This window comes from Lachnellula hyalina (genome assembly GCF_007821495.1).
Source record: "Lachnellula hyalina strain CBS 185.66 chromosome Unknown contig00015, whole genome shotgun sequence".
Classification (NCBI taxonomy): Eukaryota; Fungi; Ascomycota; class Leotiomycetes; order Helotiales; family Lachnaceae; genus Lachnellula; species Lachnellula hyalina.
In genome coordinates, this window is record NW_022157129.1 from 271261 (window position 1) to 297101 (window position 25841).

A 25841-nucleotide genomic window follows, 5' to 3' on the forward strand; every position below is an offset into this window, starting at 1 on the left:
CTTTTGTTCATAGTCTTTGATATCCCACAGCCAAACTTTATCGAGCGCAACCCAAATCGTAGTATATGAAGTGGCATTTCCGATGTACGTACATTCAACTAACTTCCGCCAATGTGGATCTTGCATGAAGTTATACTACCGTCCCCCAAATCCACAGCCTTGCCAAGAGCCATACGCCCACGTGGGCCAAGGATTGGATTAGATAGAGTAAGAAAGCTACCACGGGCCAACGGCCAGTCCTCGAATTCTCAACCTGGCGGTATTAGCAGCATCATTATGTAAGTATTCAAAAGAAAATCAATCAATCATGCAAATGTCTCCAAAAGGGTTTCTTCATCAATCAACAAAAGTCGAGCTTCTGCGTGCATATCGGCGGTCTTTTCCCATGCACGGTACTTGTACTGTGGACTGGGCTTGTATTACCCCTCACTAGTCCTAATTCATAGCTTGGTACGCTTCAATCCGGGATATCTGCCTCCCCTCCCTACCTCGATACAGCTCCGTCTATAAAATCCCTGCAGGCCATCGGATCTCCTGCTGTTGGGTGTAGGGCAAGAGCTACCATTCCAGAGTATCCCTTCGTCGGCCAATCATCTAGCTTGGCCGCGGCATTCTTCACTCTTTCTCTCTTCGTTTCCCGCCCACATCAAAATAGCGTGCACGAAAGGCAGCTTGCCTAATACTCCCTCTCGCTGTCCTCCCCTCCAAACCACTCCACCTCGCTTTGAAGTTTCAGACGTCAGACACAGCACGCCGCTCTTTTGATCCCGACCTTCTGCTATTCTTATCTGGGTGAAGGGAGAATCTTATCCATCGGACTGATCGGCTGCAGCTATGAACATGTGCATGTAACCGGACTTCAGTTCCTTGAGATACCTGCCACTCCTCGCAAGTCACTTCTCGCTTTTTCAGCCTACCAGAGCTCTGTAGGTGCCATCACGGCATTATGTACGTCCTCAACAGCAGTCTTCCTTCCCATCACGGCTGAGTGCATAATATTCTACGTTCGAGCATCTACGCTGACACTGCTACCTCCCCAGGAAGTTTGGCAAGCAAATCCAGAAAAGGCAGCTCGAGGTTCCTGAGTATGCAGCGAGTTTTGTAAATTACAAGGCGCTGAAGAAGGTATGCTCAACCTGTATTTATGTTGCAGAAAGCCATGTTTCAAGCCTTGTGGAACATATACAACCAAACAACTATGCATTTGCGCTGATACTCTGACAGCTCATCAAGAAGCTATCTGCTACGCCCACACTTCTCGCCCAAAATGATGTTCACCGCGCAATTGGTGTAATAGACTCTCAATCTGCCTTACAGGCGAACAAAGCTACATTCTTCTTTCAGTTGGTAAGCTGACTCCCTCCATTGGAGGCTAAGAGCATGCTAAGATGAATAAACAGGAACGAGAACTTGAGAAAGTCAACGCCTTTTATCTCCAGAAAGAGGCCGAGGTGTGTGGAAATTTTGTCTCGACTCGGCGAGCTTCAGTTGACATTAGATAGCTCAAAATTCGGCTCAAGACCCTTTTAGACAAAAAGAAGGTTCTTCAATCACGAAATGGAAGTACCTCCAGACGGTCCGCAAAGTTCACAACTTTAGAAGAGGGCTTCCAGCAATTCGGAAATGATCTCAATAAACTTCAGCAGTTTGTCGAGATAAATGGAACGGCGTTCTCCAAGATTTTGAAAAAGTGGGATAAGACCTCTAAATCAAAAACTAAAGAGCTCTATCTCTCTCGTGCTGTGGAGGTACAACCTTTCTTCAATGCGACGGTAATCAGCGAGCTATCAGATCAGGCCACTACTAGTCTACAGGAGCTTGGTGCTTGGGCTGAAGGAGACAATATCAGCTTTGAAAGAAATCCAGAGCACATCGTCAGCAGTCAACATTTGCTCGGAACAGACGAGGGCGATGCAGATACATTGCTGCTAGAGACTGTGATATCTGGTAACCTTGAACCTTTGAAAGATCTCCTTTTGCGACTGAGGACTGCGACGGACCCAAATGATTCCCCAGATACTGCTCTATTGGAGCGTATTACGAGAACATTTCTCGCAGCGATCAATGAGGGACCCCAAGCATCACTCCAGCTGCTTCTAGATACCGGTCTGGTAGATATACTGTCAGAAGATGACATCAATGAGCGAAACTGTCTTCACCAGGCTACCATATATGGCAACTTTTTCGTTCTCGGGGTCGGAATCTCGAATGGCGTGGCTGTAGACCGTACTGATGTTTACGGGCGTGTACCGTTGCATTATGCTTGTATGCATGGCCGTCTAGATATGATGGAGGCTTTGCTCAATCGTGCGTTTTCCCCCTTCCCCCCGATTCAATACTAATTGCGTTATAGAGGATCAAGCAACCATCGATCTGATTGACCATGACAATTTCACGCCTTTAATTCATGCAATTATCCACGGACACCTCGATTGTGCAGAAAGACTTCTTGGTCTATCCGCTCGTATTGATCCCATCTCTGACACTGACCATGTCCCACTCAACTTGGCTTGCGAACATGGCTCTGTGGCTATAGTGGAGCTTCTTTTGAAGCATGGCGCTGCTATCTTGCCAGATGCTGAAGGTCTGTTCCCTCAGCATCTTGTCGCACGTTCAGGTCAGACTCCACAGCTCCTTCTTCTCTTGAAGGACCACGGGGCAGATCTTGACCAAATCGACAAGCTCTATTCCTGGACACCGCTCTTCCATGCCGCGAGTGAAGGAAATGTGCCTTGCATGAAGACACTTCTGCAAGTTGGAGTCAACACAAAAACCCAGGATGAGAAGGAGCTGTCCGCGATGTACTATGCAGCTTGGGAGGGTCACTTGGAATGCATGAGGCTATTGTTTTCGATTCCTGGCGAAACACGACGACAGGGGACCTCACAGCTTGGGCCAATGATTGGCAGTAGTGCACCATTACCTATGAGCATAGATGCCGACGGAATTCCTGAACTTGAACTTCCGCCTCCCATTATTCCTTTACGACGATACGGCCACAACTTTCTCGATACCAAAACCTTCATACAGATCAGTTTCGAAGAGAATGGCGAACAACCTATGATATTCTTCCACGACAGTAAATACCCAGCAGCTCGCCTTACTATCTCTTCGAAACTCTCCGATTTAATACCCAAGAACATTTTACTACCATTTCAGGAAGATACCAGGCTTGTTTCGTTTCAGATCGATAATTTGGATTCTTTTGCGATCGACTTCGATGTTTTCCCCACCTACGGCGCAAAAGTTATTGCAAAAACTGTTGCATTGCCTAGTACTTTCCGAGCGTTAATGAGCAGCTCGGGGCGCTGCTGTTTGCCCCTTTTTGATCCACGGCTAAGAGCTATCGGTCAAATCACCTTCAATTTTCATGTCATCAAACCTTTTCAGGGAAAACCATTGGAGATTACGGACTTCGAGACATATTGGAAGGCAACAAGCCAATTCGACCACAGACCAAGTGCTTTCATCACCGGCTCAAGTTTATCTGGATACTATGTCCAACTTTTCGTTCAGCACACTTGCGATGGAATTCCTGTGCTCTGGCCGACGTGGACAATAGACTACATGGACATTGAGTTTCCTGTGAGCCGTTTGACATATGCGCAATTCATCAGTGCAGGTTCCCGCCATGCCACAAAAACAGTAGATCTTGCGAACATGCCAAATCTTGAGCTGGATTCTCTCGCAGAAATCCATCGGGTACTCTCGACGTCAGCTGTCTCACTAAAGGATGCTCTCAGTCTATTGCCAAAATGTATGCACGTCAACCTTCAAGTACTGTACCCGTCATCAGAAGAAGAGAAAGCTCTCCGCCTTGGCCCGACAGTCAACATCAATTGTTTCGCCGACGCGATCCTAGGAGTTGTCTTTGACCACGCCAGGGTTCTTAGAGAACAGAGTCCAGATTTGATACGATCTATTGTCTTCAGCTCATACAACCCCACTGTCTGCACAGCCCTAAACTGGAAACAACCCAACTATCCAGTGTTCTTGTGCAATGATCTTGGCCACGAGGGTGCGAAGACGGAGGCTTTCAATGCCATATCCAGTAGTGGACGGCGAACAACTTCGATTAAAGAAGCTGTGAGGATTGCCCAGGATAATAACTTTATGGGCTTAATATGTGTCTCTAGACTATTGGTATGTCATTTCCCCTTAGTGTTTTCCCCAAGTGCTAATTGAAGTAGGATATTGTACCAGCATTGGTCGAGGCAATCAAAGCACAAGGATTGGTTCTGGTGACAGACAAGACCGCGGAATCGGAATCGGAACAGGCAAACCTCAATGACCCATTCCCTAGACTTCCAGAGGGTATCGATGGAGTGCTGAAAGCGAACGGGGTCTTGAGGTTTAATGAGAGCATTGACATGTAAAGATCGAAGTATATGTAAATAAATGATTCATTTCATCATGATTTATGGTTAACTAGTAATGGCCCATCATCACAAGCACAAGCATGACGCCAAAACTCAATCTTGCCCAACAATACCCGGGTATCAATTTATTTTTAACGCCTATCCCAATCCTAATCAGAGACCAACTTAGCCCAGATCATTGCAAGTCATGACTATAGGCAGCATCCACCTCTTTCCATCTCAAGCCCCTTTGAACCCATACCTCAACCCCTCCAACTCCCTCCCGGGATCCACACCCCCCATAACAAACTTCCCACAAACAACAATCACATAAACAGCAGCCGGCAACCAGCTCAAAACCCACCACATCCCATCCCCCCTCTCCCTCACCAGCTTCCCTAGCACCCCTAGCAACAAACACAATCCTACATTCAGATACGGCAAATACTGCCGTATTGGCCCTTCCGGATGCACCACCCGTTTCGAGTACTCAACACCGCCGTCATCCAATGTTGCTGGGGTATTGTTTAAATTGTCGAGCATATAGATACCGGTTTCACCGGAAGGAAGCACGAATACCATCCATGCTGTTGATAGTAGAGAGGAGATGCTGAGGATGGAGAGGAAGGTTGTTTGCAGCGCAAAGAGTGCGGATAGGTAGGGTAGGATGCAGACGAGGGGGAGGGCGAGGAGGATGCGTGTATATTGTATATTTAAGTTCGTGTTTTGCTCGTGTAGGTTTTTGATGAGGTTTTCTTGCTCTGTATACATCTATGTATTAGTAGAAGCGGGAGGAGAGGAAATTGTTTTGGGAAAACCGACCTTCTTCATCCATAGCTTCTGGTATGGAATCAGTGTCCGAGGTATCGGTGGGGTAGCGAAAGGTCTTGCGGAGGCGCGAGGTCGTTGAGTCCATTTTGTCTTGTTTGAGAGTGAGGAAGGATGGGAAGTGGAGAGGCTGAGGGGAAGTGAAGCAAGGTGTTCAGCCTTGTGGAGAGTCACGTGGAGATACCAGAATCGAATGATATCTCGAACTGTTTTGCGAAACCCGTACACCTTTAAGACGCCAAGATGCTTCCGCGAGTACTGAGAACGAGGGCTTTGCCCAGGATCTTAAATAGGAGTTGGAATGGAAGGACTATGCTGCAGAGACGGACGTTGATTCCCGCTCCTAAAGCTGGAGATGGACCTCTTATGACTCGAAGAGCAGACCGAGAGCTTCCTGGTAAGATTATACTTGAATGAGCTGCGATCAATGCCTAACAGACTCTATAGATCTTCCTGAGGGTGGCATGAAATGGCTGCGCACTATCCCGATCTTCCTCGTCATCCTTGTATCCTCCTCTCTCGCCATTTTCAACTACCAAAAATCCTCCTCCTCCGTCGTCTCCTCAACACTCTACTCCCTGCGCACCTCCCCAAAAGCACGCGAGTACCTCGGCGATGAAATCTACTTTGCTCATAAGATGCCCTGGATTTGGGGAGAGATGAACCAACTGCATGGAAAAATTGATATCCAGTTTGAGGTTAAGGGGACTAAGACGAGTGGTACGATGCGCTTCACTAGTCACAGGAAGACGAGGATGGGAATGTTTGAGACTACGGAATGGAGCTTGGAGACTTATGAGACAGAGATGGTCGATGGGAAGGAGGTTAGAAAAAAGATTGATCTTTTGGATGGCGCGGATCCGTTCCAGGGGCTAGAATTTGAAGAGGAGCCAAAGGTTGTTGGGAGAGGAAGTTATTCGCCGAATCTATCTGGTTGAGTGAGAGAGATAATATCACTGCTGAATGAGAAGAGAGAGTTGGGCTGGAATTAGGGACATCGTAAGGGTGTTAGATGGAATTCTGCTCTATAAAACGCCGATGTATGGCACATGTAATTGTACAATATATAGTGTACAGCTTCTCCTACGCAGTAGCTTGCAGCGCCTCCTTTACGTCCTCCACAGCTGCAGGAATAGTCGGCCATGGCTTCTTTATCGCATCCTGAATCTTGACCACACAACCCTTGGGCCCAGAAACAGCCCCATTGAGCACCAAAATCCCCTTCTCAGCATCCACCTTCAACACCTTCAAATTCTGCTGCGTAACCTGATGCCCTCCCATTCTTCCCGGCATCTTCTTGCCGGGATGAACTCTGGAACCAGCTCCTTGAGAAGGACCACTCGAACCCATAGCGCGATGAGCCAAAGAGTTACCATGCGAAGCCGGCTGTCCCTTCCAATTATGTCTCTTCATACCACCTTCAAACCCCATTCCCCTGCTATTGCTCCTCGTATCAACGAACTGTCCTTCAAGAAACCACTCCGGCCCAATTGTCGCTCCAACCTTCAACAAGCCCGCGGCATTCAACACTCTAAACTCAGACAAATGGCGCTTGAGACTGACACCCGCGCCAGCGAAGTGTCCTTGAAGAGGTCGAGTGACGTTTCCAGGCTCCTTCGAACCTGCTCCTATCTGCACTGCGAAATATCCGTTCCTTTCCCTCGTCTTGTGCGCAACAACCTGCACTCTATCCATCTGCACAACCGTACAAGGGGTTCGCACTCCAGTCTCGGGGTCGTAGAGCGCCGTCATGCCCTTCTTGATAGCCAATGCCCCAGTCCTCAATGGTAAGGTCCTAGCTTTTCTTGCGAGCGCTGCAGCAGGTGATTGCGAGAGTGTAGGGAGGCCGGCAGTTTGCTGGTTGAATCGATTTGGCTTCCCTCGTTTGGGAGCTGTCGTCCAGCCATATTTGACACCGCGCTTGGCGATTAAGGGGAGAAATGTGTCGGGGAGGAGGAAATTTGGGGGCAATTGTGCCCAGCTGATTGGCAGCTTAGGTGCCATTTTGCATGGGCGTTGATGAATGAAGGTTGGAAGAGCTTCGAGGCCGAGCTGAGGATAATTTTGCTACGGTGAACGGGGTAGACCGATTTGGTCGCCAATATCAATTTCTACCCGCTTAGGACTTCTGCTCTAACAAAGTATGGAAACGCCGAGGAAAAGTCAAGATGGTTTATTACTTCACGTCCAATGCGGTTTCCCCTAGTGCCTTCATTTATGTGGGAAAGGACAAGGTAGAAAGTAAGCAATTCTATGTTTTTTATTTGGATTGATGCTGACCAGAATAGATGAGGATCTCATTAAATTCGGCTTAGAAGAGGATGTCTGGTTCCACGCCGACAAGCTTTCAAGCGCTCATATATACCTTCGTATGAATGAGGGCAGTTCATGGGAGTCTATTCCAGAAGAGGTTCTGACAGATCTGGCTCAACTCACCAAGGCAAACTCCATCGAAGGTATGCAGGCCTTGACTTCTAAGTGTACACATGATGTTAAATCAAGGACCAGGAAACAAGAAAGATAATGTTACGGTCATCTATACTCCGTGGGCGAACCTGAAAAAGGATGGAAGTATGGCTGTTGGTCAAGTGAGCTTCAAAGACCCACGAAAGGTTGGTCGCCTCACTCTAGTTTCGAACTGCTGGTTTTCTGACGCGGTGGGCATCAGGTGAAGAGAATCATCGTACCGCAGAGGGAGAACCCAATCGTCAACCGTCTGAACAAGACAAAAGTGGAGAAATTCCCAGACCTACAAATGGAGAAAGAAGAGAAATTGAAGGCGTTGAGGAAGAAAGACCAGTCCGCGAGATTGGAGCGTGTGAGTCATTTTTGCCTAAGGTTAAGCAACATAAACTAATCACCGGAAACAGAAAAAGGAAGAGTCTAGGATTGCACAAGAGAGAAAGGACAAGAAGTGGCAAAAAGAACACGCTTATGATGATCTTTTCACTGGGGATGATGATCCTGAAGAGGCTAATAACCAGGACAGAGAAGACCTGGAGGATGATTTCATGTAGTCTACCTATTAAAGGGGTTTTGCGACCATGGTTTTCAATGCAATAAATCATAGATCAGAAGTTTCGGATGAGCCTTTACAAAATACACAAACCGGAGTCTCGTCACTGATTTTTCGTGGATCAAGAACGTCAGGTTGAACTTTTGTGGCCCCGGACCGCAGACTACCATTTAAAGCTGCAATAATTTGCCGCCCTGGCTTTTGATATCCTCTAAACGCCCCAGTCCCGTAGTATATTGGCCATCAATACAATACCCTTAGCAAAGCTTTTTGTTGATTCTCATAACCCATTATCAGTCATACCCTCGTGATCATACATATCCCCTTCCCTCCCTTCACATTCCATGACCCCTTCCCCCAAGACTACTCCCCATCTGATTTACACTCGTTCCTTTAATCGTATGGTCATTCGGATTCGCCGCCGCCTCATACAGAATATTCGTCGGCGCCCTTCCAAGTTGCATCCAATCTCCTTTGAAGCCCAGATACGACAGTCTAGAAACATCCTCTCCATAATTATCCTCCACAAACAACGTCAAGCTTTGTACTTTTCCAAACAACGCCCGTTTGACAGAAATATCTTGAATCTCCGAAGTCTGAGAAAGCTCGAATTGCTGCGTGGGAGAAAGGTCGGAGGCAGTGGAGAAATCCAGGTCGTCGCGGTTGATGAAGACCTTTAGAGTTTGAGGGGCGGACGAAGAATTTGAAGTGCGTATCAGAATTGAATGGAGCTTGACTTGACCTGTGAAGCTGTTTCCAGTGTTAGCGTTTGTTTGATGAACTGCTGGAAGCTAGACAAACACACGGAATATGCATGAGTAGCTGCTCATCTGCATCGCTCTCGAGCTCGGGCTTCTCTTCCATACGCTCAGCCCATGTCTTCTTTACAACAGCTTTGCCAGACTCGGGCTGTGCTTCGTTGAGCGTGGTGATGTCGTCGAACGTTATGTGTTGGTAGAGGGAGTATTGGAGCGCGGGTGTTATGTCGTCGGTGTGGTCGTGTTCGCCATCGCCGTGGTTGTGCCCTGAATGGTCGTGTTCATCGTGGCAGTGAGTAGACATTGTAATGTACCCTGATGTCGTTAAAAGACGTCTAATGTGGTTGTGTTGCGATATCAGAATGATGGTGGATTTGAGGCGGGGTTGATGGAGGGGTTGAGATCAGCAAACAGAATTATCCACTCGATAATTCTATGGTACTTTCTCGAATTACCAAGATTGCGACCTATGGTTTTATATGTAAAACTTGGAATGAGACACATTATTTTACTTCGATGGAAAATATTTATTTTATGTGAGATGTTCTCATACTTCAAGGGGCGGCCATAGTCACATTGCCCATGGATGATTAGAAACAAAATGCTACATCCACAAAAATTGCCCACTCAATTACGGCATTCTCATAATAGATCAAAATCCAGCATTTCGCCTCTTTTGTTTCTTCTTCCCCTTCTGCGTCCTACTACCAAAGGCCCCCCGATCAGGCTGGGTCATTGGCAGCTCATTTACAGTTTGTGAGCTAAATCCTAGATGGCCAGCGTCCGGTTGACTTCCAAACGGCGGCAGGAACGCAGGCTGAGTTCCGGCAGCTACAGGCAAAGGAGCTCTCGCTCTTTCCCTATTTAGAAACTTCTCGGTCCGTTTCCGGCGATGAGTCTCCTCGCGGCGTGTTCGGCGTTCGTTTTCCTCCTCACTGTCATCTGCCTTGGCCTCTTCCCAGGAGTATTCTGCAGGGTCTCCCCCTACTATCCAATTATCCAGCAGTTTTGATTTCCCTGGATCTAGCTGGGATTTTATGGATACTGTATACTGGCGCAGCCGAGTTATTGCAGGATTTTCACCTATTTCAGATCCGGTAGTGGTTGTAGCATGTGAATATAGGGAAGGTGTTCGAGCTGGCGAGGGCAAACTAAGAGCCGGCTCCGGAATCGAGAATGAAGTGGCAGGTGTCATTTCAGGTGAAAAGAGTAGTTGCGGGCTTTCTCTTCTCATACCGTCCCGCATGCCAATACTTTCGGCATCGTTCCCTTCATGCAGCACTGGTGGCTCAGTCTCTTTAGCTTTGAGAGACACTCCAACTGAACTAAAGCAAAGCTCAATAGCTAGCTGGCGAATGATTTTGTGCTTTAAGAGGCGAGTTTGAACTGGGACTTGGGAAGGTAAACTGGTCATCCAAGTGTCAACAAGGTCATCATAGATAGCTAATAAGTCGGGTAGTGTAGACTTCTCGCCGCCTGGGAATGTGATAGCAGGACATGATGTGAGATCTGATACAACAAGCGTTGATGGAGCTTCACTATCTTGATCCTCGTTTAGTGAAACCAAAAAATCTCGTAGGCTTGTAGTAGCTCGGTCCAGTTCTTCTGATATGCTTGCGTGGTTGGAAAGCTGTAGACTTTTAAGGGGTTAGATTGAGAGTTGAATGTGGAACGATGGAAACTTACAGCGTGGCCATTGTAAGGCTGCTATCGTCTTTTGAGTCTCTCAATCGAGCAGAGATATCGTTAAGAAGTCCTGTGATGGTTGAGGACCCATCCGGAGATTGTGGTCGGCTTTGAAGCTCCTTGAGATCGGTTGGCGGGAAGACACGACGAAAGATGTCCTTCCAATCCATCCGTAAGTGGGAATCATCTTGTTTCTGGCTAGAAAGGCGGTCCGTGAACTTCTCCCCCATTGTTATTTCGTCTTCTTCCAGTCTATCGGGAACGATGAACCCTAGTTTAACATTTCTCTCTGACCGAAACAGCTTATTCTTTTGCTTGAGTTTAGATGTAGGCACAGTTACCCAATGTTCTGGCAGTCTTGTTCCTCGAGGCATAGTAATGTGCGCTATACAGAGAGCTGAACAGAGAGCAAGATTGGAAGTTAAAGCTAATATCCGGAAGAATCGGCTACCATGTTCGGCGTCATCAGGCTCTTCACCAAATCCATATGTCAAAGGTGCAGGAAGGAAGCATATTGCATGCAGCGACCCAGTGCCTTGTGGATCTGGAGACCGCAAGAATGATCCTTGCCAAGCAGTTGGGTCGCCAGTGGTGCCTGTATGGGTTGAAAACCCGTAGAAGTTGACCAGCTGGCTTTTACTAGACGATATGAGGATTGAAACTACACACGATTAGAGGAATGTCAAGCCATCGTTAAGAGAAGCGTACTTGTATCATCCTCTAGGCAGGAAAGTCTCAAGGTTTCATCATTCGCATCTCTGAAATGACGGTAGGAAAGCAAAATCTTGGCTCCAGTCTGGGTTTTCTCATCATCCCCTACAGGTACAATTTCAATCCAGAAAATCCGAGCAGTAGTCAATACGAACATATGGCTTGGGTCTGCAAGACTTCTCTTGATATCAAGTATCCAGTCAGGACTACCTGCAGCCGGAAAATCGACACCATGTAGTCGACTTGGCGTTGCCTTCAAGTCAAATACAGCGATATGTCTTCTGTTGCAGACTACAATCGTGTTGATGTCGCAGACCCATAACATTCGATGCCACCCGTCTCTAGAATCTGGTTCAAGCTGCCTTGAGACAGTTTCCGGCTCGTAGCCATCGTGTATATCCCCGCTTTTCCCAGGTGTCAATTTTTGGGTTGAGTATCGGCTCTGGTTGCCTTCAATATCCCAGATAGACCAGAGTCCTGTAGAATCGACCACTCCAAATTGACGGGCGTACCATGGGTTGAACGATACATCTCTATGACTTTTTGAATTAGATCTCTCCGTAGTTAAAACTGCTACCGGGTTTGCACTGAGTCGTGAAGGTGGGTAAGTATTCCTGAAGCTGGTAGGGACTGCAGCAGGTTGAACTTGACCCAGAAAGGGACGGTAGATAGTTGTCACGCTCGATTGTCGTACAGCGAGCCAAGTCCTAGACCCGTTCTCATCCTCTGAAAAGGTGATCTGGCGAATCGTTCCCCCGCTTCCCATCCAGTAGCCTTGGTCCTTGTAATCTGGATCCAATAGAGAAAGACTCGGCCCATTCTGCGCTTCCCATGAGTACTTCTGCGTGCGAAGTCTGACTAGGCGTAGAACATGCCCCGCCTCACCACATGGTATCGCAGCAATCGAAGGTCTCGACTGGCCAGACAAACGATCAGAGTCTACTGCCTGTCCTATTGTCATGAGTGTCCCAAAGTCAGATGAAAAATTGGGCGCTTGAGGAGCATTGACAAGGCTAGCTATAATCTCATTCCCCGGAAACATTTCTGGGTGGCTTTTTGAAAGACCTTTCGATTGGGATTTGGCAATGACCGAGCCATGTTTTTCTTCCCGGGGAGTTGTCTGGGTAGAGAGTGGAAGGCATTCTGTGATTGGCTGAATTTGACGGATGTGTTGCTCTGTACATGTAAGTAAAACTCCCACATTACATTTCTAAACTTACCTTCATTCAAACTTATGGAAAACGTCCATTGATTCTCTTCGGAATCATAAGATGCCTTTCCGAGGTGGCCATAGGAAAGGTCAGTGGCTCGATGGTCAGTCATTTGGCTTTGCTCGAGGTTGTGCTTGATAACGAGCTATCCAAGTCATTCTATTGATATTTGATTAAGAATCAAGAGCAAGATGAATGTATTGAATATTGGTGCTATTCATATTCTCATTATGTTCACATGAAACTTTCTGGCCCAAATTTTTCTGACGAGGGTTCCGCGTTTGCTTGGCTTAGTCATCTACTGTATCCATGGCAACCTCTGTTTTCAAAGTTACATTTTGGGAACGGAGCAATACGCGCTTCATTAGAACTTCGATTGTCGTCCTCAAAGTCTACGGCAGCAAAAAAAAATATTTCCTACAAGCGATTTCACAGAAGCAAAATGTCGACAATATTCGAGCCCTCTCTTTCAACGAGCGCCATGCGCCCTCCACTTTCCAGCGCTGACGCACCTTCAATGGCCGACTCGCTCCCCAGCATCAATTTCGGCTTCGACGAGCTGCGCGACAGAATGGCGAAGTTTACAATGAGATTCGATACTTTCATAGAGCAAGGCCGGAAGCGTGTATTGCAGGAAAGGAACCAGTTTCGCATGAATGTTGCTGAGCTTCAAGGTATGCGCGCGCATTGTTGATATTTGGGATTTGACTAACAGTGTCGCAGAGGATCAGCGCATGAAAAAGAAGGATATCGAAATTATGACCTCGAAGAGCAACTCTCATCAACAAACACTGGCCAAGGAAGCCGCCGAGACGAATGAGATGCAAGCTGCTATTGCTTCACTCAGCGTACAACGAGATGCCCATCTAGCTAGCAAGGAGACTCTCAAACAACAAATCGCCGAGACACAGAAACAAATTGATGCGAAGTTGGCAGCACAGCGAGCTTATGCGAAACATCTAGACGCCCAGTCACGCTTCAATATCCCGGAATTGGACTTTTGGACCTCGACCTTGTGCATGGAGATTGAAGGAGCCGGACAGAACGATAGATTGAAGTTCTCTTACTCACATATCGATGACCGCGACTGGAAGAGAGAGGCGTTCTTCGAGCTGGATACTTCGAAAAGGGAATACGAAATTGCTAGCTGCAAACCAAAGCTTGAGCAGGAAAAGGTTGACAGGATAGTGGATCAATTGAATGAGATTAGGGACTTGCGTCTTCTGTGTAAAGGGATGAGGGAGCTTTTCGTGGAAGCTATGAAGGTATAATCGCTAGAATTGAAGGTGTCAAAGTGGAGTTATAAATTCATAAAGTTTGACTACGATAAGAGGAAAGCCGCATATGGGTTATTGGTACGCGTTCTGTTCGGCGAGGCAAGACCAGAAAGAGCCTCTTATGATTTTGTCAGAACCCAAATCCAAGACAAGTCTTCACTACAACTTAGCCAATTCCCTTTTCCACGCCGCCAATTTCTTCTGGAAGCCAGATCCAAACGTCTCTTGCTTCGGGACCCCATCATCCAGCAAATCATGCCACCCTGCCTTCTGTTGCACAAATATATGCTGTTCTATCTTTGGCATATTCCCCTTCACACTCTGCTCATTGATCGTGCCAGCAGTGAGATGTATCAGCTCAGGCTCCCACTTGTACTGCATGGAAATTGGAGAGCCGCATTCTGGACAATGAGTCCTGTCCGCGAAGTCTGAATATGCGGTTTTCTTGAGAGACGAGAGGGCGGGTGTGAATGTTAGAGAGTTGACGGGCACTTCTCCGAACGTGAGGAATGGTGCGCCGGAGACTTTGCGGCAGGTTGAGCAGTGGCAGGTTGTGAAGTGTGATGGGAGGTGTGTGCTGGAGTAGGTGACCTGGCCGCATTGGCAGCCTCCGGTGAAGGCTGGTTTGGACATGATAGCTTTGATTGTAGTTTAAATTTGAATTTAGAAGAGTCTTGTAAAGTCTTGATTCCGTTTTATATAATGCCGTATCACCGACTCCTATTTAAATCATAGAATAATAATACTTACGAACATTGACATGAAGGGCGTGGGGTAGGGTGAAGGCGGGGCAGCCAAATCTGGAGCAAACGCGAGTCGCGTTCTTTTTCTCGGCGCCCTTTCCTCAGCCTCATGGCCGCGACTTGACCAAATCAATCCACAACCTCCCATCATGCCTCCAGAAGCTGACTCCAAGCAAGACAAAGAAACTAAAACTGCGCAAGCTCGCCAAGTCATTGATGTATTCCACGAAATCTCCACTCTACTGGTATGTTTCCTATCAAGCAGCATGCATGCAATAATTACGGCCAACTGATAGCGACTGTAGAACGCGGATCTCGACCGACAGACTCTGTCGATTTGCATATCATTGATTGAGAATGGTGTCAACCCAGAAGCCCTGGCAGTAGGTCTCGAATTAAAAGTTCTTTGATTCTCTCTCGGAAAACTGATACGTGTAGTCCGTGGTCAAGGAGTTGAGGAAGGAGGGGGAGGAAGTCAGAGGGCAAGCGTTACAGGGAGGCTCTCAGCGATGAAGGGTATTCAAGATTTTTGAGGAAGATGGATCTATACCCCATTCACTGCCATTAAATGGGAGTTCATGCTTCATGGGACAGGCGTCGGGGGCGTCTTTCGAGTGGGGCAGAGGCACACGTTGGTACCCAAGTGGCACCACATGGACATGGATTACGATTATATTCCGAGGGCAAGGAAGTCCTGATTTTACGATGAACAATATCCAATCCACAAAGATGCATCAATTTGAAGTATAAAGCGGATGTTGAATTCATAATACAATCTCTCTGAGCCCATCCCATAACCAAACTCCCGTTCGTACATCTAGGTATGAATTACGAATCCAGATATGCCCTAATCATAATATGTCGTATGGTACAGAAACGCCAGGCCCAAATGCAAACCCCTTCTCCGAGACCCAACCCAGATATTTAACGATGCCCAAAAATCTCAAACTGGTCTTCATCATCGCCGTCCTCGCCGTCATCATCGCAGTCATCCATAGCCGAGTCATCATCCGACTCAGCGTCTTCTTCCACTTCATCGATATTCTCACCTGATGTCACACTTCGTGGTTCATCTCTGCCCCAGAAGTCGAGTTCGTCTTCCTCTGCTGAATCATCTGTCTCAATTGCCATGGCGCCGGCTGGCTCTCCAAATAATCCAATACCCCGAATTGGAGACACCGATCTACCCAATCGCTGAAGAGCTGAATACGGGGAGAATCGATTTGATCCCTCGATTGGTATTGGCGGCTGCACGTGGTAAGAATGCCTTCGGGTTCGTGGCGGACCAACACCAAGATATCCCGATGACGCTATTTCCCCGTTCCCTAAGTCAGGAGGCGAAACAAGCTCCAATTCTCTATTTTCGATAGGGGGGACTTCGATGGCCGGGTCGCTTAAGATTGAAAGCTGTGCCGTATTGTATGAATCGCATATTGCACATTTTAGCCCAAGCCAGTGATACTTCACGGCACTTTTGGCATAGCAATCATTGCATGATACCATGGCCTTTGTGTCCTGGAACTGGGGAGGCATTGGCTGACTGTCAATAGCTCGGTCGAGATTTCGAAACTGTGACTCCATGTTCACTGTGCTTTTGCTGCAAATCGGGCACTTGTAAGAAGATTTCATATGCTCATCATAACATGCTTTGTGGATACTATGTCCGCAGAGCATGAATACCACCGGAGAGGGCGAGGTAAACATGTACTCTCCACAGATTGGACAATCACAATCTGAGACGCGTTCGATGCACTTGTGAGAATGTTCCACAGACATAGACATGCAGACGCCACAAGTCTAGGAATAATTAGTAAGCAATACAAATCATTAAAAGGAAACAAACCTTGCAATGGAAGAAGTCTTTGCCAAGGCCGCGACCCTTTCTGCAGATGCCACAATCATTGCAGTGATAAATGCTCTTACTCGAATCATTGTCCCACAGCTTGCAGACACCACAGTAGTACCACGCAGTCCTCTCGCCACATTCGACGCAGACCTCACCGGCCCCTTGAGCACAACCACACAACATGCAAAGCATATTTTTCGTGGCCTTCCGTATTAAAATGTGGTCTTCGACTTTATCGTGGCACAGCCGACAGGTATACCATCGATCACAGGTTGAACATTGTAACTTTACGTTCCTTTTGTAATGTGGGCAGCCTAGTACTGGAATACCATCTTCAATTTGACTTTCTCCATCTGCGTCCAACTCTGGAATGAATAACGGTTCATAAAAAGTCGGCCTCAGATCCTCTGGCGAGAGGTGAAATGTGTGTTGATGGTTTGCAAGACCAGATTCTGGTGCACCATTCATTTGCCATATGAAGGAGCTCAGTGACCCAGGCGTAGCAGGTCGCTCTTGGCTGATCATCTCCTCTGGTGCTGTTGCTTGAGGTTGGAGTTTTATGTGGAATTCTTGAGCTCTACTATAGCCTCGAGTAAGAAGCTTGTGCATGTGACGGGCTTTCTCCTCATTCGGAACATCCATCGCTTGTATGCTGATAATTTGCTGCCGTAGAGCACCCATCCCATCGTCTGCTGGCAGTGAGCTGTTTCTCTGGTGACTAGAGCCTTGCCTAAGCTCTTGTGTCGAGCGTCTTGAAGGTCCTTCGGCGGGACTCATGGTCGAATCAACAACAGTGTGGTTCGTACTAAATGTGGCACTCGTTGCAGAGTCCGTTCGGAATCGCGAGGGAACTCCAAATGATGGATTGTCCGAGACATCATCGTCGACTGGATCGGTGTTCGATCGTATAGAGCTCACAAGCAAAGGTGATATGTACGCAGATTCAAATGAAGGGGGACCATTTGCTCCGTTTGCCTCCTGTGCTTGTAGTTCTGCATCGAGTCCTCCGTCTTCTTCGATGGGAGACGAGGTTAGAATTGCCCCCGAAAGACTTTCGGTGACTCCATCCCCCTCAATCCCTGGCCCGCGCAACTCCTCCAGATGTCCTGCTATATCCTCGACAGCAACCTCATGGCGAATTTCCAAGGGTGTTCGCTGGTTCGTTACGGGATCGATATGGTCTCCTGATGAGGTGGAGCGGGAGAAGCGGCGGGCCTGGCGTAGAACGGGGTTTATAAGGAAATCTGACACGAGAGATGTCATTTGGGGTACAAAGATCTCATTTGGAGAGCATTCGTAATAATAAATGTTTCGTGGGGAGTCTACAAAGTTGCTTGGCGGTTCGAGTCTATAGTTGGAGTCAAGTCAAGATGACGAAAGGAGACTTGAACCGTGCGCCGGCCGGTCTTTGACAGCTGGAGACTTGAGCTCCCGAACGTCCTCCTAGCAATACATCAACGCCAACGCCTACCATACGCAAACCCCAATGTCGAATGCCACGCATCTTGAGCTGATACATTCATATCGGCATATGTATCGGGCCCTACTGCGAGGAGTTCAATTTTCCAAACCCGCTAGATACGTTGCTAGGGATCAACTGAGAGAAGCCTATCGTAATGGAAAACCAGGAAATTTTGACAACGCAAAAATACAAAGAACGCTTGAATTTCTAGATGGAGCAGCTAAAGAAACAGGCTTGGAGCACAAGATACTCAAGAATCTACTTCTCACACGAGGCTATTTCACTGCCAAGTATGTATACCCTGTATCGAGGCAAAGTTTCGAGTTAACAATGTACAGTGCTCGAATGCAACGCCATAGTAGACGTCCTGACAAATTCTATGAGCAACCTAGCTCTCTAAATGCCGCAAACATTCAACGCACAGCATTTCTCCATTATGACATGACCTTGGCAATGCTCAACGATAGTATGGGTCTCTGCTTGCGTTAAGCTACTCAACTTTCCTCGAGGTGTCGTCACGTGCATTCCTCGGGATACACAAATATTGCACGGTGTCATTCTGTTCTTTTGCTCATTTCAAGGGGAGGGAAGAGGAAAAGAGAATCCAAGATGGGCCTGGGATTGAGGCTCAGCCTCTAGGGGTTGGAGTGAGATCGGAGTGGAATCCGGAGTTTCGGGCCTGTGACATTCAAAGCAAGCTCAATTCCATATTCCGTGTACCTAGGACCCAATGTCGAGCCCAGGAGGAAAGATCCGGGAACCCTTCAAGCAACAAGAAGGGCATTTATTGCTATGTCTATGCTAGCTGGCTGAAGTACATCTGTCAACGGACAAACCCCGAGATGAGGCTAAGTCCCAGGACTTCTCAGATCGCTCCATCTCATTTCAAACAATATTTCTATCTGGGGAGAAGTAAGATATGCCTGGAAAGTACTACGGTACAGCGAGCCTAACTAACGCTATTCCGAGTTAGGATGAGGATGAGGAGAGTTTGATTTTGTTTGGAATTAGATGAAGAAGAACCGTTGTTACACTAAACTCATTCAACCATGTAAATAATAAGCTTAATCCATCAAGCCTCCCAGAATGAGTTCATCATGGTATGGAACATCTTGATCAATGATCACTGCTACTTATAATGATAGATACTGTAGGTAGGTACAGTAAGTACTCCGACCAGAAACCCGCACGTAGAACCCCATCAAAGCTGCTGTGACTCATGATTTCCCTCAAATGAATGTAGACTGCTGTTCATCATAAACTTACTAAGACCAGGGAAACAAACAAATATATATACAAACAAATACAAAGATAAATACATCAAAGCAAAGGAATTTGTGGGTGGATTTGACAATATATTGAATCGAGGGGTATTACATTACCGCATCATACCCAGGCTACGGTGGCCCGTCTGCACCCATACTACCCAGTCAGCCAGTTCTTGGCATCAGATACGTGGGTTACTACGGTACTGTGAGTTGCCATGTGCAATCATCAACAATCCTTACCTTTCTCAAGTCTTCACCAGACTGCAGCTTCCAGGTACGGCCTATTGTGTACCAATCGACCCCGCCCCGCTTATACCACACCCTTCAACCGTTACATTCCAACATCTTCGCAGACTGACTCGCGAAGTGAGCTCACTCTCCTGCTCGCTCGATAGGCGAAGACTCGTGAAGGCTTCCTTCATGGAGGTTTTCTCGCCGTTAATTTGGCCTTGAGGACTGCGTTCCTCCCAGCAGTACCTGTCGTGGACACGAAGCCCTTTCAGCATGCCTGTTGGCGTTCCTTCATATCGCGGACCCCCTCCACAACCTACAATGGCAGACCGGGTTGAGGAAAGCAACGCTGCGAAGCGGAAGAAATGGCTCAAGCGATATCGTACGGAGGTGGCGGCGTCTGCTAGCAGTGTCCTCTCAACATTTGCTGCAGTAAGTCTATATCTCCCAGCTTCTAGATGTCAAATCTGACTACTCAGTTTCCCTTGGATTCCGTAAAGACTCGCATGCAGACCTATAATTACAACAGTTTCGCCGATTGCGTCCGTCACACCTATCAGACGGAAAGTTTTCGAGGGTTCTTTCGAGGAGTTGCAGCTCCCATGGCCAGCGTAACTCTGGTTCGAACTATATCTTTCTCCGTATATCAGAAATCGAAATATACATATGCTGCGTGGTTCAAGAGGAACTTTGGTCTGGATCCGCTGATTCACGTCAACACTCCCGGCACCTATCCTAATTTGTCTACACTCGCTTGCTTTGGGGCTGCGGGAGCCACGGCGGGCTCTTTCATTACACTGGTTGCTTGTAGGTCGAACGCCTATCCTGCTCCACTCTGGCTAACATTATTAGGTCCATTCGAATTGACCAAGGTCTCCGCTCAGGTTTCTGTTCTTATGGCCCATAAGCATTCGAGTGTCTCGGATGCTACAGGTATCTCGAGTAGCAAGGGTAGAGCTGCCAGAGCTGTTGCGTCAAGTTACCAAAATAAGGGTACTTTTCAGACTGCCAAGAACATCATCAAGCATCGGGGAATTGCAGGGTTGTATTCTGGCTTCAACCTCCATTTGCGTAAGTCATCCATATATTGCTCCCAAAACCCTCACTGAAAATATTGTAGTGAGAGATACGCTGGGTACCTCAATATACTTTATGACGTACGAGAGTAGCAAACAACTGATAACGACGTATACTGGAGATTCTTCACCAACCAATCCATTGTCAGTACTGTTTGCGGGTGGTTTATGTGGCGTTGCAAGCTGGGCCTTGATTTACCCTATAGATTCTGCCAAAAGCATCTACCAACGTAATTGCTTGACAGTCGCCAAGGGTGAACAAGTCAACAAGGCCCCCAGGATAGAATTTTTCAACAGGAAGTTGTACCGTGGGCTGGGGGTTTCGATGGGTCGAAGCTGCGTTGTAAACTCGATCTTCTTTTCCGTTTTCGAGTTTATCAAGAAACAGATTAATGCCCTGGATTAAAGGGAAATCATGGGTTGCATTGCATCACTTTGGAGTTTATGGGCAGGTTACGGTAAATACTTCAAATGAACGGCTTGGATGGGCCACATGTACTTAGAACTTGGTGGGATTCTACCAGATTTGATACAAATGAAATCACATCTTTAGTGTTAGTAACAATGCCCAAGAATGGATAACTTCGTGAGAACTTATGTTTGGTAGATGCGCATTAGCGTAACCAGCAATTCTACAATGACTGGTCTTTTTTCATTTTCAAGATTTAGCTGTACGTTGAGGGAAACCTCTTTCAATTATTTAACTTGAAACCTATCTTTACATCTCTCAAATGCCGTATACTTTAGAACAAACGGGGAGGCAGACAGATCGGGTACGTCCAGACTCGGCTCGGGTAAACCGCGCTAATGAACGTAATTTTGACGACGGGTGGACTGGACTGGAACTGGGCGACAGGCGTCGGGCGTTCTCCCTCTCTACTTCGTATGTCGCCCAACGACTTTCCTCATCATTTACTTGCATTGCGACACTATCCTGAATCTAGGACACAACTCATTTACATCACAGTCTCTGCTGTTGGAGCTGTAGGGTTATTTGATATCGTGGTTGTCTCGCATTAACGCAAGCAGGTGTGTTCGATAAAGGTAGGTTGCGTTCCGCTACGATGACGAGGACGAAAAAGAAGGGAAAAGTCATAAGTAAGGCAGTGCTGCGGGTGGCAGCAAAGTCTGGCAAAACTGTCAAAAATGTCCGCGCTGGCGGTCTCAAGGAAGATAGACGTCTTCGTAAGCTTGAGCAACGAAGACGAGACAAGGCGAAGATCACACCTGGTCAATGGGCGGAGCCAGCTCCTTCTCACCTTGTTGGCAAGCTGAATGTACCCAAAGTCAAGTCGAAGTATAAATCTTATTTCGAATTTGCAGAGAATAAGGAGAAGAAGAAGAAGTTGGAGTTTCAGGTAAGTCCTTCGGCCATTCTGGAGGTGTCTACTGACCTGCCATCTCTAGGTTACGAAAGACATCAACCCACCTCCCGGTTTCGCATTCGTCCCCGTCGGTGACCCAGACTTAACGAATATGTGCAAAGATCTTTCTCGAAATAGAGATGCAATGATGTTTATAGTTTCGGTAAGCGCATCGCCCTCCAAGAAGTACTGATCCAGCTGACAGTTTACCACAGTCCTCGAAGGAAGGAGTTTCGAAAGTCTCTGAACATACCTACCGGACTGGATACCACTTTCGAGAAGCAATACTTGATGATGCTCGCGCCATCGTTGGCGACACAATCCTTGGCTCGTTCACCCCAGGGCAAGTAGAACCTATTCCGGAATCTCAGGAGGAAATAAACAAGCAGGCCAATGCGGCAATACGAGATTTATTCCCTAGGATACCAAATACCGACCGAACTATAATCTTAGAACACGCTTTCCAAAAGGTAAGTGAATGGAATGTCACCGTGCGCTTGATACTGATAGATCTAGGGGGTATTGTTCCATGGGGAGAAGACTGTTGGTTTGCAGCCGGGAATTCCACTATCTCGCCGAATTCAACTTGCCGTTCTTGCCCATATTAGACACACCCACACAAGATATGACCAGCTCCTAAAAGAGACGCAATGGATGAACGCTCGTAAGGTAGTTGAACCAGTATGTTTAGATATCCTTGTCAAATGGCGCGGCGACGAGGAGACTGGTAGGGATCAACTAGATGAAATCCTGCGTGAAGTCGTTGTCATTACCGATTCTGAGAACGAGGATGAGGACGACAGTGAGGATGGAATCACTTCTGATGAAGACGCCTCGGATAAGGAAGGGGAAGTCACTTCTGAAAGCTCGCCAGAAGTCCTTTCTCCACGAAACCCACCTATTCAACGGCCGCATTTAGCTCACCCAGATATCCGCAGACCTCAGAGCATGGTTCGTCAATGGTCAACTGGAAGTACACCAAGACCAGAAGACGCAATCGCTTCGCGTACTAGGTCAAAAACAGACCAGAACAACAACGAAGGAAGACGAAGAGGGAATCAACGTTACCGGGACGCATGGACTGAGGCCCAAGGGAGGCAAGCTCCTGCACACCACGGTATCAGACCATCTAGTAACTCAACCAACAGACGACCCCAAGCTACGGTAACGTCATCAACTCATAGTGTAGCCCAATATCCCCAAAACCGAACACATTCTTTTTACAGAAGCTCAGAGCAAGGCCAGTTCGATCGCGAACGACTAGGCGGTGGCTCAATGGCGCGTCCAGTAAGTGCAAATATATATTTTCCCTACAACCGTGGGGTCGTCGTAGGGTCGATCCGCAGTACTAATACCAATAGACTTCCCATCACTCAATGCATAGACCGGCCCCAGGAATCTCGATGCCCGGAAACCAGGTAATATCAACACTACAAGCTGAACAGCGCATGTACCCTGAGAAGCTGCCCTATCATGGCAACAATTTTCAATCTGTAAGCGAGCAGAGACCATCACAAGTTGTGAGAAGAACTCCACAGAGGCATGGCCTTCAGGACATGCTTGTGCCTTCAATTGAAATGCCCTCTGGCGATCCCATAAATCAGCCACGTCATGTAATTGAGCGGCGCGATATTCATGATCGCTTTAATCCCCCTCAGGAATCACATCCTCGAATGGCGGTAAATGATCAGAGACTATCACCACCACGGCGGCAAGTAATCGTCATTGATGATGATAGTCCCCATGTTAAACGTCGACGCATGGTGCGCGAAGATGATTCCGGTCAATTTAGATCTCGTCCATCTCGTGATTATACTGTCCATGCTACATCGCCGCCGGCTCATTCTCATTTTATGCAACCATCATCTGTTCAATCAAGAGACTTTCCTGTTCGACGTTCTGCTATGCAGTCTGAATCTAGTCAAGGTTTGTTGGGGGGTGTTCGTTCTTCATATCATTCTGCCGAACGGATTCCTGTATACGATGCGCCCGGCACAGGTAGCCTTGAAAGGCCTCATGAGTATTTCAGGAGAGATACAGTTGATACTGGCTACCGAGAAGGATCTCGTATTTCACGTCGTATGGGTTCTCCAATGCCACTTCGTGAAACCGCTGGTGAGCCCGTTTATCGTCGACAGGTCAATGCAAGTGAGAACGGGAGAGAGATTCAAGATATGAGAACACATGAGTTTGATTGTGGTCCTCGACTTGACGAGCCTAGTCACCATGTAAATGGCTTCCAAATGGGCCAGTCTTCCAACTTTCCTGTTTCCAGCACGGTTTCTCGTTCCTATGATATAGGCCATCGTCCTCTTGTTTCAGAGCAAGTTCTTTCTCACGAACTCTCCCAATCTCGGCTTGATGGCCAGGTCTCAGGTAGAAATGGTTTTGCCGTCTGTGATAGACCTCGTATGGAGCGTCAGAAATTTGCTCAAGACAATATTTCCCGTGGCCATGATACTGGATCATCTTCATCAGTTCCTCCAGCTAGAGCAAGGTCTCCAGTACGATACGAGGAGAGATCTATGTAAGTTCACTCATTGTCAGTTCATATCCCAGGTTTGCTGACGCATATTTGCGTGACCAAGATATAGAGAAGAAAAACACCGGCCTGTGCTTTATGAGCAGAACCAGCCGCTTTACGACGAACGTTACGCTGCTCGTAGTCCGGCTCTAACAATAAATCATGGGCGCGCGACCCATGGGCCACCCAGGCGCCAAGTCGTCACCCTTGATTGAGAGAACTTTAAATCCCTCAAACATATATCGAACCCCGAATGAAACAGCAGTGATATCAGGAGGTGTTGTGTGGGGGAGGGCGACGTCAGTGAAGGTTGCATTTGGAAGAATTTTGGCGCTTGGAGTGTCGCCATATTTACATTATGATTGTATTACTGTTTGGTTATGTTGGGGGAAGTGTCTCTGCATTGCATCGGTGGTAATTTGTCGAGCGTGGAGTTTCGGAACTTTGCATTCAGGGACAACAATATTCTTGATTTTGGCGAATACCCCAATCGACGCTTTATGAATTATGGAAATGAAAAAGATTCTTCATTAATATCAACTCGGATAGCCGCACAAAAAGAAGTCTGGCATTAAGCTGTATCTCTCTATATCATAGCCTACCTATGGGTGGAAGCGAGGCTCCCCAAATATATACAATTCCCTCAGCATGCTGCTCCAGGAACTCCAATCGTCTTAAATTCTGAAAATCTTGGGTATTTACTCATTTAAATGCTCACAACGCCTGCCAATGCAACAAAGATCCTCTCATGCAAACATAGCTGTACGCTCTTCCTTCTCCCGTTCCCTTTCTCGCCGCCTGGCTATTTCTTTCTGCTTCTTGGCTTCGCTAGGTAGCTCAGTCGTAGGAACCGCGGGAAGTGGTACTCCGGTAACTTCTGCTTCGAGAGCCTCAAGCTCATCCTCGACCTCATCTTCGTCCTGATTCGATATTTGACCTCCCAGCATATCACTCACCTCCTGTACAAACATTAGCCAGATACCATATACCAATCCCAAGTTACTGACCTGCTGATACGCAACGGCCTCCGCCGTATCGCCCATCAGCTTCTCCACATGCTCCAATCCACCCATTTCCTTATGTATCTCCTTGAGCACATTCGTGCCCTGCTGTAAACCGAATACCACATCCTTCTGCACCAGCGCAAACTCCACACTGCTGGTCAGCTTCTCCAGCTGTTCCAGCTGCGCATCCGTCTTCGCCAGCAGGGACTCTTGGTACTTCTTCCGCCGTAACGCTAACAGTGCTTTCTCTTTGTTCCCCTTTGCCAGCATCTCCTTCGCTATGGATTTCTCGCGATCGGTGAGCACGGTGATGCGCCGCTGGTATTGGTGTAGCTTGTCGCGCTGGTTCTTCATGTCCAGGATGGCCCTGCTTAGGTTAGCAATTGAGTGATGACTCGCCGAGGGGGGGTCGTACTTATCCTGGGCAGATATCTTGTGACTACTTGGCGAGTTCCCCATTATCGTTACTGGGTATCTG

At 47.5% G+C, this 25841-nt stretch overlaps 14 protein-coding genes across 14 annotated transcripts; 8 read left to right on the forward strand and 6 right to left on the reverse strand.

Moving 5' to 3' along the window:
- Positions 1-834: 834 nt before the first annotated feature.
- Positions 835-4376, forward strand: nuc-2 (Ankyrin repeat protein; the record flags this gene model as incomplete). Its single annotated transcript, XM_031145925.1, has 7 exons — positions 835-848; positions 1041-1125; positions 1225-1347; positions 1401-1451; positions 1503-2307; positions 2354-4143; positions 4191-4376. 7 exons carry the CDS (start codon positions 835-837, stop codon positions 4374-4376), a joined length of 3054 nt encoding a protein of 1017 aa, XP_031008525.1.
- A 222-nt stretch (positions 4377-4598) lies between these two features.
- Positions 4599-5274, reverse strand: LHYA1_G000937 (uncharacterized protein; the record flags this gene model as incomplete). The annotated part of the gene is made up of 2 exons (XM_031145926.1): positions 4599-5119; positions 5181-5274. The coding sequence occupies 2 exons, from the start codon at positions 5272-5274 to the stop codon at positions 4599-4601; spliced, it is 615 nt and encodes a 204-aa protein (XP_031008526.1).
- A 155-nt stretch (positions 5275-5429) lies between these two features.
- Positions 5430-6124, forward strand: COA1 (Cytochrome c oxidase assembly factor; the record flags this gene model as incomplete). Its single annotated transcript, XM_031145927.1, has 2 exons — positions 5430-5583; positions 5634-6124. 2 exons carry the CDS (start codon positions 5430-5432, stop codon positions 6122-6124), a joined length of 645 nt encoding a protein of 214 aa, XP_031008519.1.
- Positions 6125-6269: 145 nt separating this feature from the next.
- Positions 6270-7190, reverse strand: MRPL9 (54S ribosomal protein, mitochondrial; the record flags this gene model as incomplete). The annotated part of the gene is made up of 1 exon (XM_031145928.1): positions 6270-7190. The coding sequence occupies one exon, from the start codon at positions 7188-7190 to the stop codon at positions 6270-6272; it is 921 nt and encodes a 306-aa protein (XP_031008520.1).
- A 164-nt stretch (positions 7191-7354) lies between these two features.
- Positions 7355-8203, forward strand: CCDC25 (Coiled-coil domain-containing protein; the record flags this gene model as incomplete). Its single annotated transcript, XM_031145929.1, has 5 exons — positions 7355-7427; positions 7475-7642; positions 7689-7798; positions 7855-8004; positions 8057-8203. 5 exons carry the CDS (start codon positions 7355-7357, stop codon positions 8201-8203), a joined length of 648 nt encoding a protein of 215 aa, XP_031008493.1.
- A 334-nt stretch (positions 8204-8537) lies between these two features.
- LHYA1_G000941 (PITH domain-containing protein) lies at positions 8538-9264 on the reverse strand (the record flags this gene model as incomplete). The annotated part of the gene is made up of 2 exons (XM_031145930.1): positions 8538-8952; positions 9008-9264. 2 exons carry the CDS (start codon positions 9262-9264, stop codon positions 8538-8540), a joined length of 672 nt encoding a protein of 223 aa, XP_031008492.1.
- Positions 9265-13010: 3746 nt separating this feature from the next.
- On the forward strand, positions 13011-13839 carry kpr-4 (putative kinetochore protein; the record flags this gene model as incomplete). Its single annotated transcript, XM_031145931.1, has 2 exons — positions 13011-13242; positions 13292-13839. 2 exons carry the CDS (start codon positions 13011-13013, stop codon positions 13837-13839), a joined length of 780 nt encoding a protein of 259 aa, XP_031008495.1.
- A 165-nt stretch (positions 13840-14004) lies between these two features.
- LHYA1_G000943 (uncharacterized protein) lies at positions 14005-14478 on the reverse strand (the record flags this gene model as incomplete). Its single annotated transcript, XM_031145932.1, has 1 exon — positions 14005-14478. The coding sequence occupies one exon, from the start codon at positions 14476-14478 to the stop codon at positions 14005-14007; it is 474 nt and encodes a 157-aa protein (XP_031008494.1).
- A 259-nt stretch (positions 14479-14737) lies between these two features.
- On the forward strand, positions 14738-15101 carry LHYA1_G000944 (Mitotic-spindle organizing protein; the record flags this gene model as incomplete). Its single annotated transcript, XM_031145933.1, has 3 exons — positions 14738-14833; positions 14894-14971; positions 15027-15101. The coding sequence occupies 3 exons, from the start codon at positions 14738-14740 to the stop codon at positions 15099-15101; spliced, it is 249 nt and encodes an 82-aa protein (XP_031008489.1).
- A 411-nt stretch (positions 15102-15512) lies between these two features.
- Positions 15513-17697, reverse strand: SPAC2F3.16 (putative RING finger protein; the record flags this gene model as incomplete). The annotated part of the gene is made up of 2 exons (XM_031145934.1): positions 15513-16385; positions 16432-17697. The coding sequence occupies 2 exons, from the start codon at positions 17695-17697 to the stop codon at positions 15513-15515; spliced, it is 2139 nt and encodes a 712-aa protein (XP_031008488.1).
- Positions 17698-17920: 223 nt separating this feature from the next.
- LHYA1_G000946 (uncharacterized protein) lies at positions 17921-18385 on the forward strand (the record flags this gene model as incomplete). Its single annotated transcript, XM_031145935.1, has 2 exons — positions 17921-18186; positions 18235-18385. 2 exons carry the CDS (start codon positions 17921-17923, stop codon positions 18383-18385), a joined length of 417 nt encoding a protein of 138 aa, XP_031008491.1.
- Positions 18386-19716: 1331 nt separating this feature from the next.
- Positions 19717-20877, forward strand: LHYA1_G000947 (putative mitochondrial carrier protein; the record flags this gene model as incomplete). The annotated part of the gene is made up of 3 exons (XM_031145936.1): positions 19717-19827; positions 19854-20466; positions 20516-20877. The coding sequence occupies 3 exons, from the start codon at positions 19717-19719 to the stop codon at positions 20875-20877; spliced, it is 1086 nt and encodes a 361-aa protein (XP_031008490.1).
- Positions 20878-21535: 658 nt separating this feature from the next.
- On the forward strand, positions 21536-24574 carry LHYA1_G000948 (uncharacterized protein; the record flags this gene model as incomplete). Its single annotated transcript, XM_031145937.1, has 6 exons — positions 21536-21829; positions 21879-21998; positions 22051-22305; positions 22352-23122; positions 23197-24362; positions 24424-24574. 6 exons carry the CDS (start codon positions 21536-21538, stop codon positions 24572-24574), a joined length of 2757 nt encoding a protein of 918 aa, XP_031008446.1.
- A 531-nt stretch (positions 24575-25105) lies between these two features.
- Positions 25106-25822, reverse strand: CHMP6 (Charged multivesicular body protein; the record flags this gene model as incomplete). Its single annotated transcript, XM_031145938.1, has 2 exons — positions 25106-25730; positions 25779-25822. 2 exons carry the CDS (start codon positions 25820-25822, stop codon positions 25106-25108), a joined length of 669 nt encoding a protein of 222 aa, XP_031008445.1.
- Positions 25823-25841: the final 19 nt, after the last annotated feature.